The sequence below is a fragment of the Haematobia irritans genome, chromosome 3, assembly GCF_050003625.1.
Source record: "Haematobia irritans isolate KBUSLIRL chromosome 3, ASM5000362v1, whole genome shotgun sequence".
Lineage (NCBI taxonomy): Eukaryota > Metazoa > Arthropoda > Insecta > Diptera > Muscidae > Haematobia > Haematobia irritans.
The window spans coordinates 190,229,324-190,242,583 of record NC_134399.1 but is presented as its reverse complement, the minus strand read 5'-3'; the positions used below and the strand labels follow the sequence as shown (position 1 = coordinate 190,242,583).

General features: G+C 31.8%; 2 protein-coding genes across 2 annotated transcripts in view; one reads left to right on the top strand and one right to left on the bottom strand.

Moving 5' to 3' along the window:
* Window positions 1-12,562, bottom strand: part of ogre (optic ganglion reduced) — a 91,083-nt gene extending 78,521 nt beyond the window's left edge. The window contains exon 1 of the mRNA XM_075300825.1: window positions 12,421-12,562. The gene's annotated coding sequence lies outside the window, so the exon portion shown is untranslated. The remainder of the gene's footprint in view (window positions 1-12,420) is intronic.
* Window positions 11,356-12,417, top strand: bou (glycosylphosphatidylinositol anchored membrane protein boudin). The gene has a single exon (XM_075300826.1). It carries the CDS (start codon window positions 11,610-11,612, stop codon window positions 12,048-12,050), a length of 441 nt encoding a protein of 146 aa, XP_075156941.1. The 5' UTR covers window positions 11,356-11,609; the 3' UTR covers window positions 12,051-12,417.
* Window positions 12,563-13,260: the final 698 nt, after the last annotated feature.

The following is a 13,260-nucleotide window of genomic DNA, read 5'->3' as shown; positions in this document are numbered from 1 at the left end:
ATTTTTGACAAAAATTTTCTATAGAAATAAAATATTGGCAAATTTTTCTATAGATATAAAATTTTAATTTTGACAAAATTTTCTATAGATATAAAATTTTAATTTTGACAAAATTTTCTATAGACATAAGATTTTGACAAAATTTTCTGTTGAAATAAAATGTTGACAAAAATTTTCTACAGAAATAAAATTTTGACAAAATTTCATATAGAAATAAAATTTTGACAAAATGTTCTATAGATATAAAATTTTAATTTTGACAAAATTTTCTATAGACATAACATTTTGACAAAATTTTCTATAGAAATAAAATGTTGACAAAAATTTTCTACAGAAATAAAATTTTGACAAAATTTTCTATAGAAATAAACTTTTTGACAAAATTTTCTATAGAAAAAAAATTTACAAAATTTTCTATAAACATAAAATTTTGAAAAACAATTCTATAGAAATAAATTTTTGAGAAAAATTTTCTATAGAAATAAAATTTTGGCAAATTTTTTTATAGAAATACAACTTTGACAAAATTTTTTATAGAAATAACATATTGACAAAATTTTCTATAGAAACACAATTTTGACAACATTTTCTATAGAAATAAAATTTTGACAAAATTTTTTATAGAAATACAACTTTGACAAAATTTTTTATAGAAATAACATATTGACAAAATTTTCTATAGAAATAAAATTTTGACAACATTTTCTATAGAAATAAAATTTGGACAAAGTTTTCTATAGAAAAAAATTTTTGACAAAATTTTCTATAGAATTAAAATTTTGAAAAATTTTCTATAGAAGTAAAATTTTGAAAAATTTTCTATAGAAGTAAAATTTTGAAAAAAATTCTATAGAAATAAATTTTTGAGAAAAAATTTCTATAGAAATAAAATTTTGGCAAATTTTTCTATAGAAATACAATTTTGACAACATTTTCTATAAAAATAAAATTTTGACAAAATTTTCTATAGAAATACAACTTTGACAAAATTTTTTATAGAAATAACATATTGTGAAAATTTTCTATAGAAAAAATTTTTGACAAAATTTTCTATAGAATTAAAATTTTGAAAAATTTTCTATAGAAATAAAATTTTGACAAAATTTTCTATTGAAATAAAATTTTGACAAAATATTCTATAGAAAAAAAAAATTACAAGATTTTCTATAAAAATAAAATTTTGAAAAAAATTTCTATAGAAATAAAATTTTGAAAAAATTTTCTATAGAAATAAATTTTTGAGAAAAATTTTCTATAGAAATAAAATTTTGACAACATTTTCTATAGAAATAAAATTTTCACAACATTTTCTATAGAAATAAAATTTTGACAACATTTTCTATAGAAATAAAATTTTGACAAAATTTTCTATAGAAATACAACTTTGACAAAATTTTCTATAGAAATAAAATTTTGACAACATTTTCTATAGAAATAAAATTTGGACAATGTTGACAAAATTTTCTATAGAAATAAAATGTTTACAAAATTATCTATAGAATTAAAATTTTGAAAAATTTTCTATAGAAAAAAAATGTTGACAAAATTTTTTATAGAAATAAAATGTTAACAAAATGTTCTATACAAATAAAAAGTAAACAAAATTTTCTATGGAAATAACATTTTAACAAAAATTTTCTACAGAAATAAAATTTGAAAAAAAATGTCCATAGAAATAAATTTTTTACAAAAATTTTCTATAGAAATAAAATGTTGGCAAATTTTTCTATAGATATAAAATTTTAATTTTGACAAAATTTTCTATAGATATAAAGTTTTAATTTTGACAAAATTTTCTATAGATATAAAATTTTAATTTTGACAAAATTTTCTATTGAAATAAAATGTTGACAAAAATTTTCTACAGAAAAAAAATTTTGACAAAATTTCCTATAGAAATAAAATTTTGGCAAAATTTTCTACAGAAAACAAATTTTGACAAAATTTTCTATAAAAATAAAATTTTGAAAAAAATTCTATAGAAATAAAATTTTGGAAAAAAAATCTATAGAAATAAATTTTTGACAAAAATTTTCTATAGAAATAAAATTTTGGTAATTTTTTCTATTGAAATAAAATGTTGACAAAATTTTCTATAGAAATACAACTTTGACAAATTTTTAATAGAAACAACATATTGACAAAATTGTCTATAGAAATAAAATTTTGATAAATTTTTCTATAAAAATACAATTTTGACAAAATTTTCTACAGAAATAAAATTTTGATAAAATTTTCTATAGAAATAACATTTAGAAAAAATTGTCTATAGATATAAAATGTTGACAATTTTATTTTAAAGAAATAACATTTAGACAAAATTAAAATAAAATTTTGAAAAAATAAAAAGTTTGAGTGGAAAGAGCCACGAGTTGCCTCGCTTGGACGAAAATAGCAAGTTCCCGAATTTGGTTTTATCTGCTAAGAACTCTAAATTGAGCAGTGTGCGACCAAACGTAATGATCGAATTTACTTGTAAATTAGATCAGCGGAAAATGTACACATTTGATAGGTCACCAGAACTCATGGTCGCTGACCACTAGCATTCATCGAATGTTATCGAGAAAATGCCGAATATTATCGGAAAAATGTCCTAAAGACAAATCTACTGCATTGTTTGAACCGACTAATGCTAAAATATGATGTTATTCCGAATAAACATCATATCGCATTACTTTGTTACATCACATATCAGTCTCTATCCATGGCCAAATTATCGAAGTATTTGTAAAATTTCACATAAAAACTTCTTTAGTAATCTGAGCATGTTCTTCAACTATCCATTCCCTTCGACTATTGTACTCTCGGGTACTAATACATATTTTATCTAACTTCTGCCATGAACCATATTTGTGGTTTTTTAATTTTCCAATACAAAAACTTGGTGAAATGCTGTCCACATTCTAGTTTAGAAGAAGCAACAAGCTGTTTGACATTTCTTCATGACGGCTTCGATTATTTCGCATATGTGTATAACATACTTCTTGTCTTCAAACGCGCACCCATATATATTGGAGTCTACCTGGTAATGAGGCGAGCTTAACATTAAACGTCAACATTACAATCAAAACCATATAAGGTAGGAAGATGACAATCGAAACGTGATTCCAATTCAAATTGGACTATAAGCGTTCACGATGTTCGCGGTTATGTTTCACAGCGAATTTAACTGTGTTACACGCTCAGCGGGAGCAATGATCTGAGTAATTGCTTTCAAACCAAATACGTTCATACGACTTATACAGAGACTTTTGTATGGTTCTGTTGTATTGATTGGTCTTCTAAGGCATCTTATTATATGACGATAATTATTTATGGAGTTCAAAGTCGAAGTGAAAATTATAAAGTCATATGGATTGAAACATGTTTCATTTGAAAATTCATGCATGATTAGTGATTCACAAGTATGTTATACACAAGAAATCGGCCCGACTAAATCTGACGTATAAAGAAAATGAAAATCAACAATATTTTTTTTTCAATTATACTTTAAATTGTATTGAATTTAAAGAATTTTGAAATGTTTTCAATTAAACAATTAATTGATTCAATTAACTTTTTAATCAAAGCAACATATAATCCATATTGAGAAAAATTTCACCAAAATATTTCCAATTAAAAACTCGATTGAAGTTGAAAATATACCCAATTAAAAATAACTGATGCAATTATTTTTTTTTATTAAATTACCAAATAAAGTCAGTTAAAAATAAATATTGAAATTGTTTACGTTTGTTTTGTTGTAGTTGCTTTATTCTTCAATAATTATTATTGTTTAAAGCTTTAAGCTTAAAACGATACGTTGACTAAACTACAAGAAAAGCTTAACTAACAGAGGAAAAAGTTTTAAATTAAAATATTAATTATTCAAAAATTCAAATAAAAATTAAAACTATAATTGAATATGTTGCTGATAAATATGGTTTTAGATTTAGATATAGAAGTTTTAAAAATGTGTTACTCATATATAATATTTTTTAATATAATATTTTGACTATCTTGAATTATGTCATTGCATAGCATTAAATCAGCAGTAAATATATTGCCAACGCATACTGGAGTGGTGAACTTGGAAAGTGAAAATGTCTCTATTAAATTTCCTTTTTTTTGGACATATAGGGGGTTTTACACCTCATTCTCCAAAAATAGGGGAACGCTTTACCCGAAAAAGTTGCCTTTTTAACCATTTCGCATCAATTAATTTTTTAATTGAAATTTCTCTAATCACGAAATGATAGTATCACTCACAGAATTAAAAAATAATGATTAAAAAATTATTTGGTTCATAAATGAGGCAAATTAATTATTTATTGTGTTATTTTTTTATTTATTTATATTAAAATAATTTTCTTGTAATTTTGCAAGAGTGAATTTTCCGAATGCAAATTTAGTTCAATTTTTCTTTGGATTTGAGACGAGATTTAATGAACCAATGAATAATCAAGAGCTTCAACTTTCCTAAAGACAGCAAAAAGAAATTCACAATTTTTGAGCTATGGCCGTGCGAAATATGCAAAAACGTTCTCAAAATCGAATTTGGTGAAGAAATTTTAGAGGCTCATAAAAAACGAACGGCAACCAATCTAGCAAAATCTACTATCAGCAGAGCTAAGTGATTATACCCTGCGCCACACTGTGTAACAGGGTATTATAAGTTAGTGCATATGTTTGCAACACCCAGAAGGAGACGAGATAGACACATGATGTCTTTGGCAAAAATGCTCAGGGTGGGCTCCTGAGCCGATATAGTCATGTCCGTCTGTCCGTGAACACATTTTTGTAATCAAAGTCTAGGTCGCAGTTTTAGTCCAATCGACTTCAAATTTGGCACAAGTATGTGTTTTGGCTCAGAATAGATCCCTATTGATTTTGGTTCAGATTTAGATATAGCTCCCATATATATATTTCGCCCGATATGGACTTATATGGCCCCAGAAGCCAGAATTTTACCCTAATTTGTTTAAAATTTTGCACAAGAAGAACAATTAGTACTATAGTCAAGAGTGCCAAATTTTATTGAAATCGGTTCAGATTTAGATATAGCTCCAATATATAGCTTTCGGCCGATTTACACTCATATGACCACAGAGGCCAATTTTTTTTGCTCCGATTTAGTTGAAATTTTGCACAGGGAGTAGAATTAGCATTGTTGCTATGCGTGCCAAATTTAGTTGAAATCGGTTCAGATTTAGATATAGCTCCCATATATATGTTTTTCTGATTTCGACAAAAATGGTCAAAATACCAACATTTTCCGTGTAAAATCGCGACTGCTTAGTCGAAAAGTTGTACAAATTACTCTAATTTTCCTAAACTTCTAATACATATACAGTTGTGCTCAAAATAATAGTAGTGCTGTGCTGAATTTTTTTTCTGCTTCTTCTATTCCTTCCACTAAAGGTTTATTTTATCTTTGTTTTTTACTATATCATTGTTTGGAGTGTGCATAATAAAAAAATACCGTTGGTTTAACTTCTGATGCTATTGTTGTTGTAAAAAAATCGACATAAGAAGAATCCCTTTGCAAGCTCCAAAACAAATAAAAGGGTTATAAGCTAGCTTACAAACAATTAAAAGACGAAAATAATTTAGCTGTCCATAGTCCAAGAAAAGTCACTCTCCTTTCAAAAAAAACATGTATCGAAAAGAATAAAGTATGCCCAAGAGGATTTCCATTGGTCAATACAGAAATGGAGGAACATTCCCCAGTACAGAAATGGAGGAACATTGGATGGATGAGTCAAAAATGGTGCTTTATGATTGAAGAGGATCCCGTCCATATGTTCGGCAACTTAAAAATACTGAGTACAATACCAATTTTACGACAAAAACTGTAAATCACGATGGTGCTTTAATTTATTGGCTACTACTATTATTTTGAGCGCAGCTGTATATCGAGCGATAAATCATAAATAAATTTTTGCGAAGTTTCCTTAAAATTGCTTCAGATTTAAATGTTTCCCATATTTTTTTACTAACATTGTGTTCCACCCTAGTGCATTAGCCGACTTAAATTTTGAGTCTATAGATTTTTGTAGAAGTCTATCAAATTCTGTCCAGATCGAGTGATATTTAAATGTATGTATTTGGGACAAACCTTTATATATAGCCCCCAACACATTTGACGGATGTGATATGGTATCGAAAATTTAGATCTACAAAGTGGTGCAGGGTATAATATAGTCGGCCCCGCCCGACTTTAGCGTTTCCTTACTTGTTTATTATGAATTATTTTAATCAAACACTTTTTTCCTCGAAATTCTTGCAATGGATATTTTTTTTTTTTTAAATGACGTAGTAAGAAATGACTAAGGCCTTATTCTTAATGGTAAGTGGCAGTTAGAAAACCTCTGTCCACATTGGGGAGCAATAAATGGCGCCACAATAGCATTCTTCGTGTACAGCATTCCATTTTTAATGCGTCTTATCAGAATAGATGAATAAACTCCATCATCATCCAATGAGATTAGAAAACTCCAAAGTAAAAAAACTACAACGTAATAGACGTTGCATGAAGCTAGAAGTGGGTATACAATAAGGGGTAAGTAACTAAGCAACCATTATATATTTCACTGATGACGTTGGTTGTCTTGGAAACGTGTAAAATGAAGTCTAATAAGAAAATTGTGTTACCTATTTGAAGGGTATGTTTATTAGGCGTGGGTTGTTTCCATTGTTGTATGAATTCTCAAGTAATTGTGGATTGGAAAGTCCGATAGAAATCACAACTATCTTTGTGTAAAGACAGTTCATTGGAGTTAACCCTCTAATGCCCCAATTTTTTTGCCAGCTGATTAAATTTTCAATGTTAACGATACAAAAGCAAGAGAACTAAGCATGAAAAATTTATACGGTAAAATTCGGCATATGCTGCAAATCCTCTTGAATAGTTTCAAATAAGTTTTCTTTTTATTTTGTCCATTTTTGTTGTCTTAAGGTGTGTTTTACTAAAAGCTTCCTTATTAAATGGAGCCCGCCTAAAGGCGGGCTTGGGCATTAGAGGGTTAAGATAGGTTAGTACTACTTATTGTTAAAGGCCTTGGAAAAGATAGGAGAGCTATCCTGAGTGGATCATACAGGATGGCTGGTATGAAATATAACACAGTAAAGCCCTATATTTTTATCCACCATCATAGAATGGTGATGGGGGTATAATAAGTTTGTCATTCCGTTTGTAACACATCGAAATATCGATTTCCGACTATATAAAGTAAATATATTCTTGATCAGGGAGAAATTCTAAGACGATATAACGATGTCCGTCTGTCTGTCTGGATGTCGGTTTAATCACGCTACAGCTTTCAATAATAAAGCTATCTTGCTTAATTTTTGCACAAACTCGTTTTTTATCTCCAAACAGGTCAAGTTCTAAGATGGGCTATATCGGTCCATGTTTTGGTATAGCCCCCATATAAACCGACCCCCCGTTTTGGAGTCTTAGGCTTCTAGCAACCGTATTTTCTATCCAATGTGCCTGAAATTGGAAACCTAGAGGTATTTTAGGACCATAAAAAAGTGTGCCGAAAATGAAGCCTATCGGTCCATATTTTGGTATAGCCCCCATATAGACCGATCTCCCAATTTTACTTCTTGGGCTTGGAAATCTGTAGTTATTTTAGGACCAAAAATAGGTGTGTCGAAAATTAGGTGTATCGGTCCATGTTTTGGTATAGCCCCCATATAAACCGACCCACCGATTTGGGGTCTTGGGTTTCTAGAAACCTTATTTTATAACCGATTTGCCTAAAATTCGAAATCTAGAGGTATTTTAGAACAACAGATGGGTGTCTCGAAAATGGGTTATATCGGTCCATGTTTTGGTATAGCCCGATTTTCATTCTTGGGCTTCTATAAACTTATTTTCTATCCGATGTGCCTGAAATTGAAAATCTACAGGTACTTGAGGACTATAAAGAGGTGTATCGAAAATGGTCCGTATCGGTCCATGTTTTGGTATAGCTCCCATATAGACCGATCTCCCGATTTTGCTTCTTGGACGTCTAGAAACTGTATTTTCTATCCGATGTGCCTGAAATTGAAAATCTAGAGGTATTTTAGGACCATAGAGAGGTATGTCGAAAATGGGGTTTATCGGTTTATGTTTTGGTATAGCCGCCATATAGACAGATCTCCTGATTTTTATCCTTGGGCTTCTATAAACTGTATTTATTTCCCGATTTGCCTGAAATTAATTTTGGGACCACAAATAGTTGTGCCGCAAGTGAGGAGTATCGGTCCATTTTGTGGTATTCCCCCATATAGGCCGTTCTCCCTATTTTACTTCTTGGGCGTCTATAGAATATATTTAATCTAGCCGATTTGCTTGAAATTGAAAATCTGGAGGTATTTTAAGATCACAAATAGGTGACTCGCAAATGGTGCCTATCGGTCCATGTTTTGGTATAGCCAAAACATGGAGCCACCGTGGTGCAATGGTTAGCATGCCCGCCTTGCATACACAAGGTCGTGGGTTCGATTCCTGCTACGACCGAACACCAAAAAGTTTTTCAGCTGTGGATTATCCCACCTCAGTAATGCTGGTGACATTTCTGAGAGTTTCAAAGCTTCTCTAAGTGGTTTCACTGGAATGTGGAACGCCGTTCGGGCTCGTCTATAAAAAGGAGGTCCCTTGTCATTGAGTTTAACATGGAATCGGGCAGCACTCAGTGATAAGAGAGAAGTTCACCACTGTGGTATCACAATGGAATGAATAGTCTAAGTGAGCCTGATACATCGGGCTGCCACATAACCTAACCTAACCTTTGGTATAGCCCCTATATAGACTGATCTCCCGATTTTACTTCTTGGGCTTCTAAAACCGTAGTTTTCATACAATTAGTCTGAAAGTGGATTTATAGAGGTATTTGAGGAACATTTTTGGAATCCGGCTGACCGACCCATGTTTTAATATAGCCTCCACATAGACCGATCTCCAGATTTAATTCCTTGGCCTTCTAGACACCGTAGTTTTTATCCGATTTGCACAAAAATGTAAATACACTGGAATTTTTGACCCTCAAAAATCTGTATCCCATTTATTTTTACCGGTCCATTTCGTAAGGCATCGATAAAGACCTAATTAACTTCTTGAGGGAAAAAATGTTTTCCTCCGGAATGAAATTTTAGACAATCGAAATTCCCCTTTCGTATAAAGTATTTTCGAATTATTGATAAGCTATTCAACGATTGTCTCTAAAATTTGTGTCAAAGGAAAACTTTGCCCGTCTAAAATTTCGTTCCTCAGAAAAGAAAACAGTTCTTTCAGGGTATAGCAGGCACACTGATCATGAAAATTGCTTGAAACTGAAAGTAACATTTCCAGATTTTACTCATCGTATTCACATAAATAATGGCGGAAAAAATCAACAGATTTAAGATTTCAAATCAAGGCGTTATTTCATCATTTACACGATATGTTTATGATTTCTCTAAAACTCAAAAAAATTGGTTCTCATAAATCCAGAATCTGATCTAGTCTTCATAGGTAGAATCTTTAAATGTTTTCTTCGGGAAGCGTACTGGTTGAACTGATTTGCTTGGGAGAAGATTTGTCATCAAACCCGCTAAAATTCTATATATTATCAAGTAACCCGCTACGACGAAAATTTTTCAAAGTCAACTATTATATTTGTTTCATGGAGGTGGGTATTTAAGATTCGGCCCGGCCGAACTTACTGCTGTATATACTTGTTTAAATTTATTTTTCAATTGTTCGATTAATAAAGTCTCAAAAACTTCTTCAGAAATTAATCACTAAACTCGTCACTGGTAAATTTAAAGGCGATAAAAAGCGACGGTATGGCGACAAAAAGCGACACCAGGAATACCGATTTTCGCCGATAGCAGAATATATCGACGAACGGAATACCTATTAGTGGAGATAGACGAAAAGCGAAGCCGAGGGTGACTTCAGAAATAAGGGTGATTATCCCGGCATTATTCTGCATGACCACTCGCCAGATAAGACCGGGGAGCGGCCATAGGCCGTTATGGCTGCCCACATCATTACCATCGGCAGCGCACGATTTCTGGTGACCAATCGAAATGGCAATTTGAAATGGCTTCTCATCGAATGAAACCAGATGCGGTAACTGACCAACTCCTTGTCTTTTACCAGTACAATTTTTTGTGCATCTGTGAGCTCTTGTACTTGTTGGAACTTCCGCCTTCGTGTTGAGCTCAAGAACTTGTTCAACTCGACTCCGTCCTTGAATTTTTGGATCATTTCTGGTGTTGTTGCAGTTTGGTAGGAAGGTAAGGCTGCCCGTTATTTTAGGCTCACTTAGACTATTCAGTCCACTGTGATACCACAAGTGGTCAACTTCTTTCTTATCAATGAAGGCCGCCCGATTCTATGTTTACCTCAATGATGAGGGCCTCCTTTTTATAGCCAAGTCCGAACGGAATTTCACATTACGGTGAGGCAACTTAGAGAAGCTTTGAAACACACAGTAATGTCACTATCATTACTGAGACGGGATAATCCACTGCTGAAAAAATGTCGAAACCGGGCAACCGAAACAAAAGATTTATTCACATTTCAAAGCCCATTGTGGTTTTCCAGGCAAATATAAAGCAATCATGCTTGAATTCCATATCTTTCATTAGTTTTGAATGCAATAGATCAAAATGCTTTTGTATACAATCAAATGAACCATCTAGAATAAATCTTTCAGCTGTCAGAAGAACTGTAACATAGAAAACCTGAAGTTGGTTGCAATACATATCGGCTACCCCATACACATTTAGCACATTTGTCATTGGCTTTAAAATATCCTTAGATTTAAATTTGAGGACAAAAAAATTAAACATAGGAAATGTGCCAATTTGGCGCTATATTGAAAAGATATAATAAATTGGATCAAAATTGTAACTTTTAGATGTCCTGCAAGTAAAATCGTGGAGTCGGGAGCTATGCAGAAACATAAACCGATGTGGAAAAATCGTTCATGCATCATTTTCAGCGGCTTAGGTATGTCATCTTCTCATTTAAGGAGCTAACATTTGTTTTCATATTTCGACCCACCTCAATATTCAAAGTACATAGTTCCATTGTTATAAACAATGGTTCAAAAGGCCAAAGCAATAACCATGTCTTGCCTCTCTCAGTGAAGTGTTTCGTATGTGCCTTTGGGTCTAAAGTATGGCGTAAAAAGTAAAATAAGAAGAAGATGTAAATTCCATCTGAGTAGAGCTCTAAAAAAGAGAGTTTCTGAAGAGAACAACTCGAGAGCTAAAGTGTTTAGCAAAACCCCATACAGAATAGAGAAAAAGAGACGAATGACGTAGATAGTAGAAATCGGCCATAGGTGGTAAGCAAATACCAAAAATCCAAAGCAAATGCGAAATGGGAGAAACGTCAGTAGGCAATTGACATTTGAGTGTTTTACTTTGGCTGTCAGAGAAGCGGACGGACGGACGACTGGTTTTTGACAGAAACGACGGACTTTACAATAAAACTAACAAAGCCAGTTAAGGTGGGGTTGTTAAAGCATTCTTCATCTTCGATTTGTTTTGGTGTTAAATTCGTCATAAGAATAAGAAAGAAAACAACGAACATTTTATTTGATTAACTTGGAACGAACTAACAATCTCACTAGTGTGGAAATATGTGGAAAGTTGTGTTGCAAAGTGCTGTCCTGTGTGCCATTTTAAGTTCGGTTTTGGCCATTGAATGTTATGTGTGTGATGCCTCAGATACCAGCAATCCCTTTCAATGTGGCGAATATTTTGAACGCTTCGATGAACCTGATATCCAGCCTCAGAATTGTTCCAATGTCCATGATGCCAAGTTTTGTATTAAGCATGTGGGCCGTTTTGAGGGAGGCATAGGTGCCAAACGTTTTTGCTCATCCAAAGATTTGGGCAATTATTGTGACTATGTACGTAATAAGGGTGATCGTATGGAATACAGATCGTGTATTTATACCTGCAGTTCGGATGGTTGTAATAGTGCCCCAGCAAGTGTTTACCAAAATCCCCTACTTTCTGTGTTAAGTGTTCTGGTGGCCTTAATAATGACTGGAGCTACGAACATGTGGCTAAAATGAAATGTGAATTAAACCACCGACAATCACGGCAACAACAATGTCGTACAATAACAACAATGCAATACAATTTTATACAGAGTTGTATTGCATCACATTCCCACAAAAAACAATGTCTGTTTCGATTTTAATGTTTTGTTCTCCTTTGGTTTGCGTAAAACACGCATTCTCTGTTCAGGGAAATAAACTCTCGGACAGACATTTTGTTTCTTCTTTCACAAGTGTTTTATGTATTTCTCGAATAGCTTTACTATGCCCAATTAGTCTTTAAGTGCCTTCCTTGACTTGTATACATTTAAAATAAATATTAAATAATGACTTACTTACAATTTATTGTTAGCAAATAAATTAATAAAAACAAATTTTTACATACCATTGTTTTTCATTTAAAATCAGCTTGGCTTTTTGTTTTTTATTTCATTGTTCGTTTCTTCTTCTTCTCTATCTTTTGTTTGTTTTTAAGATTTCAATCTTCCGCTTTAACCATGCTCTGTTGTCACGCTATTATACGGTGTTAAAGTCGGGCTCAATTTACATTATAGCAATGTGATGTTGGCAACACTACTACATTGTCTCTCAAACTTACCTCTCTTTTTTTGTATGTTCTCTTCATTAGGAAGTTGCTTTTAAACGATTTAAGAACAAGGATTTTAATTCGTAGAGCATTACAAATTTCAAAGCTAGGTCTTCAGTTAAGGACCGTATATATATATATACACTGAAAGGAAAATTTGTATTTTTAATTAACAAAACTTTAGACAAGCGAAGTTTTCTTTTGAAAAATTTTCTTTAAATGCGATTAAACAAGATTAGGGAAGTCTTTTCACTATTTGGGGTATGTACGAGAAAAGAGTATCAATGAAGCTATAAAGAAATAATTTATCAATTCAAATTATATAAACTCGAATTTATGTAGTGAAACCATCTACATCCAGCAAGAAAAAATTAGAAGTAGTTCCACAAACATTTCTTTTAAAGCCCATCTCAGAATCCCCCATCGAGTTTTTCCAACTTCCGATGCAGTCCTTTTGGACAAGTCCAAAAACATTTCTTCTAAAAGGCATCGTGGGATCCCCCAATGATTTTTTTCCACTTCCGATGCAGTCCTTTTGGACAAGTACACAAACATTTCTTCTAAAGCGGGTCTTGGAATCCCCCAATGATTTTTTTCTACTTCCGATGCAGTCTTTGTGGACAAGTATTAGAAAGAACG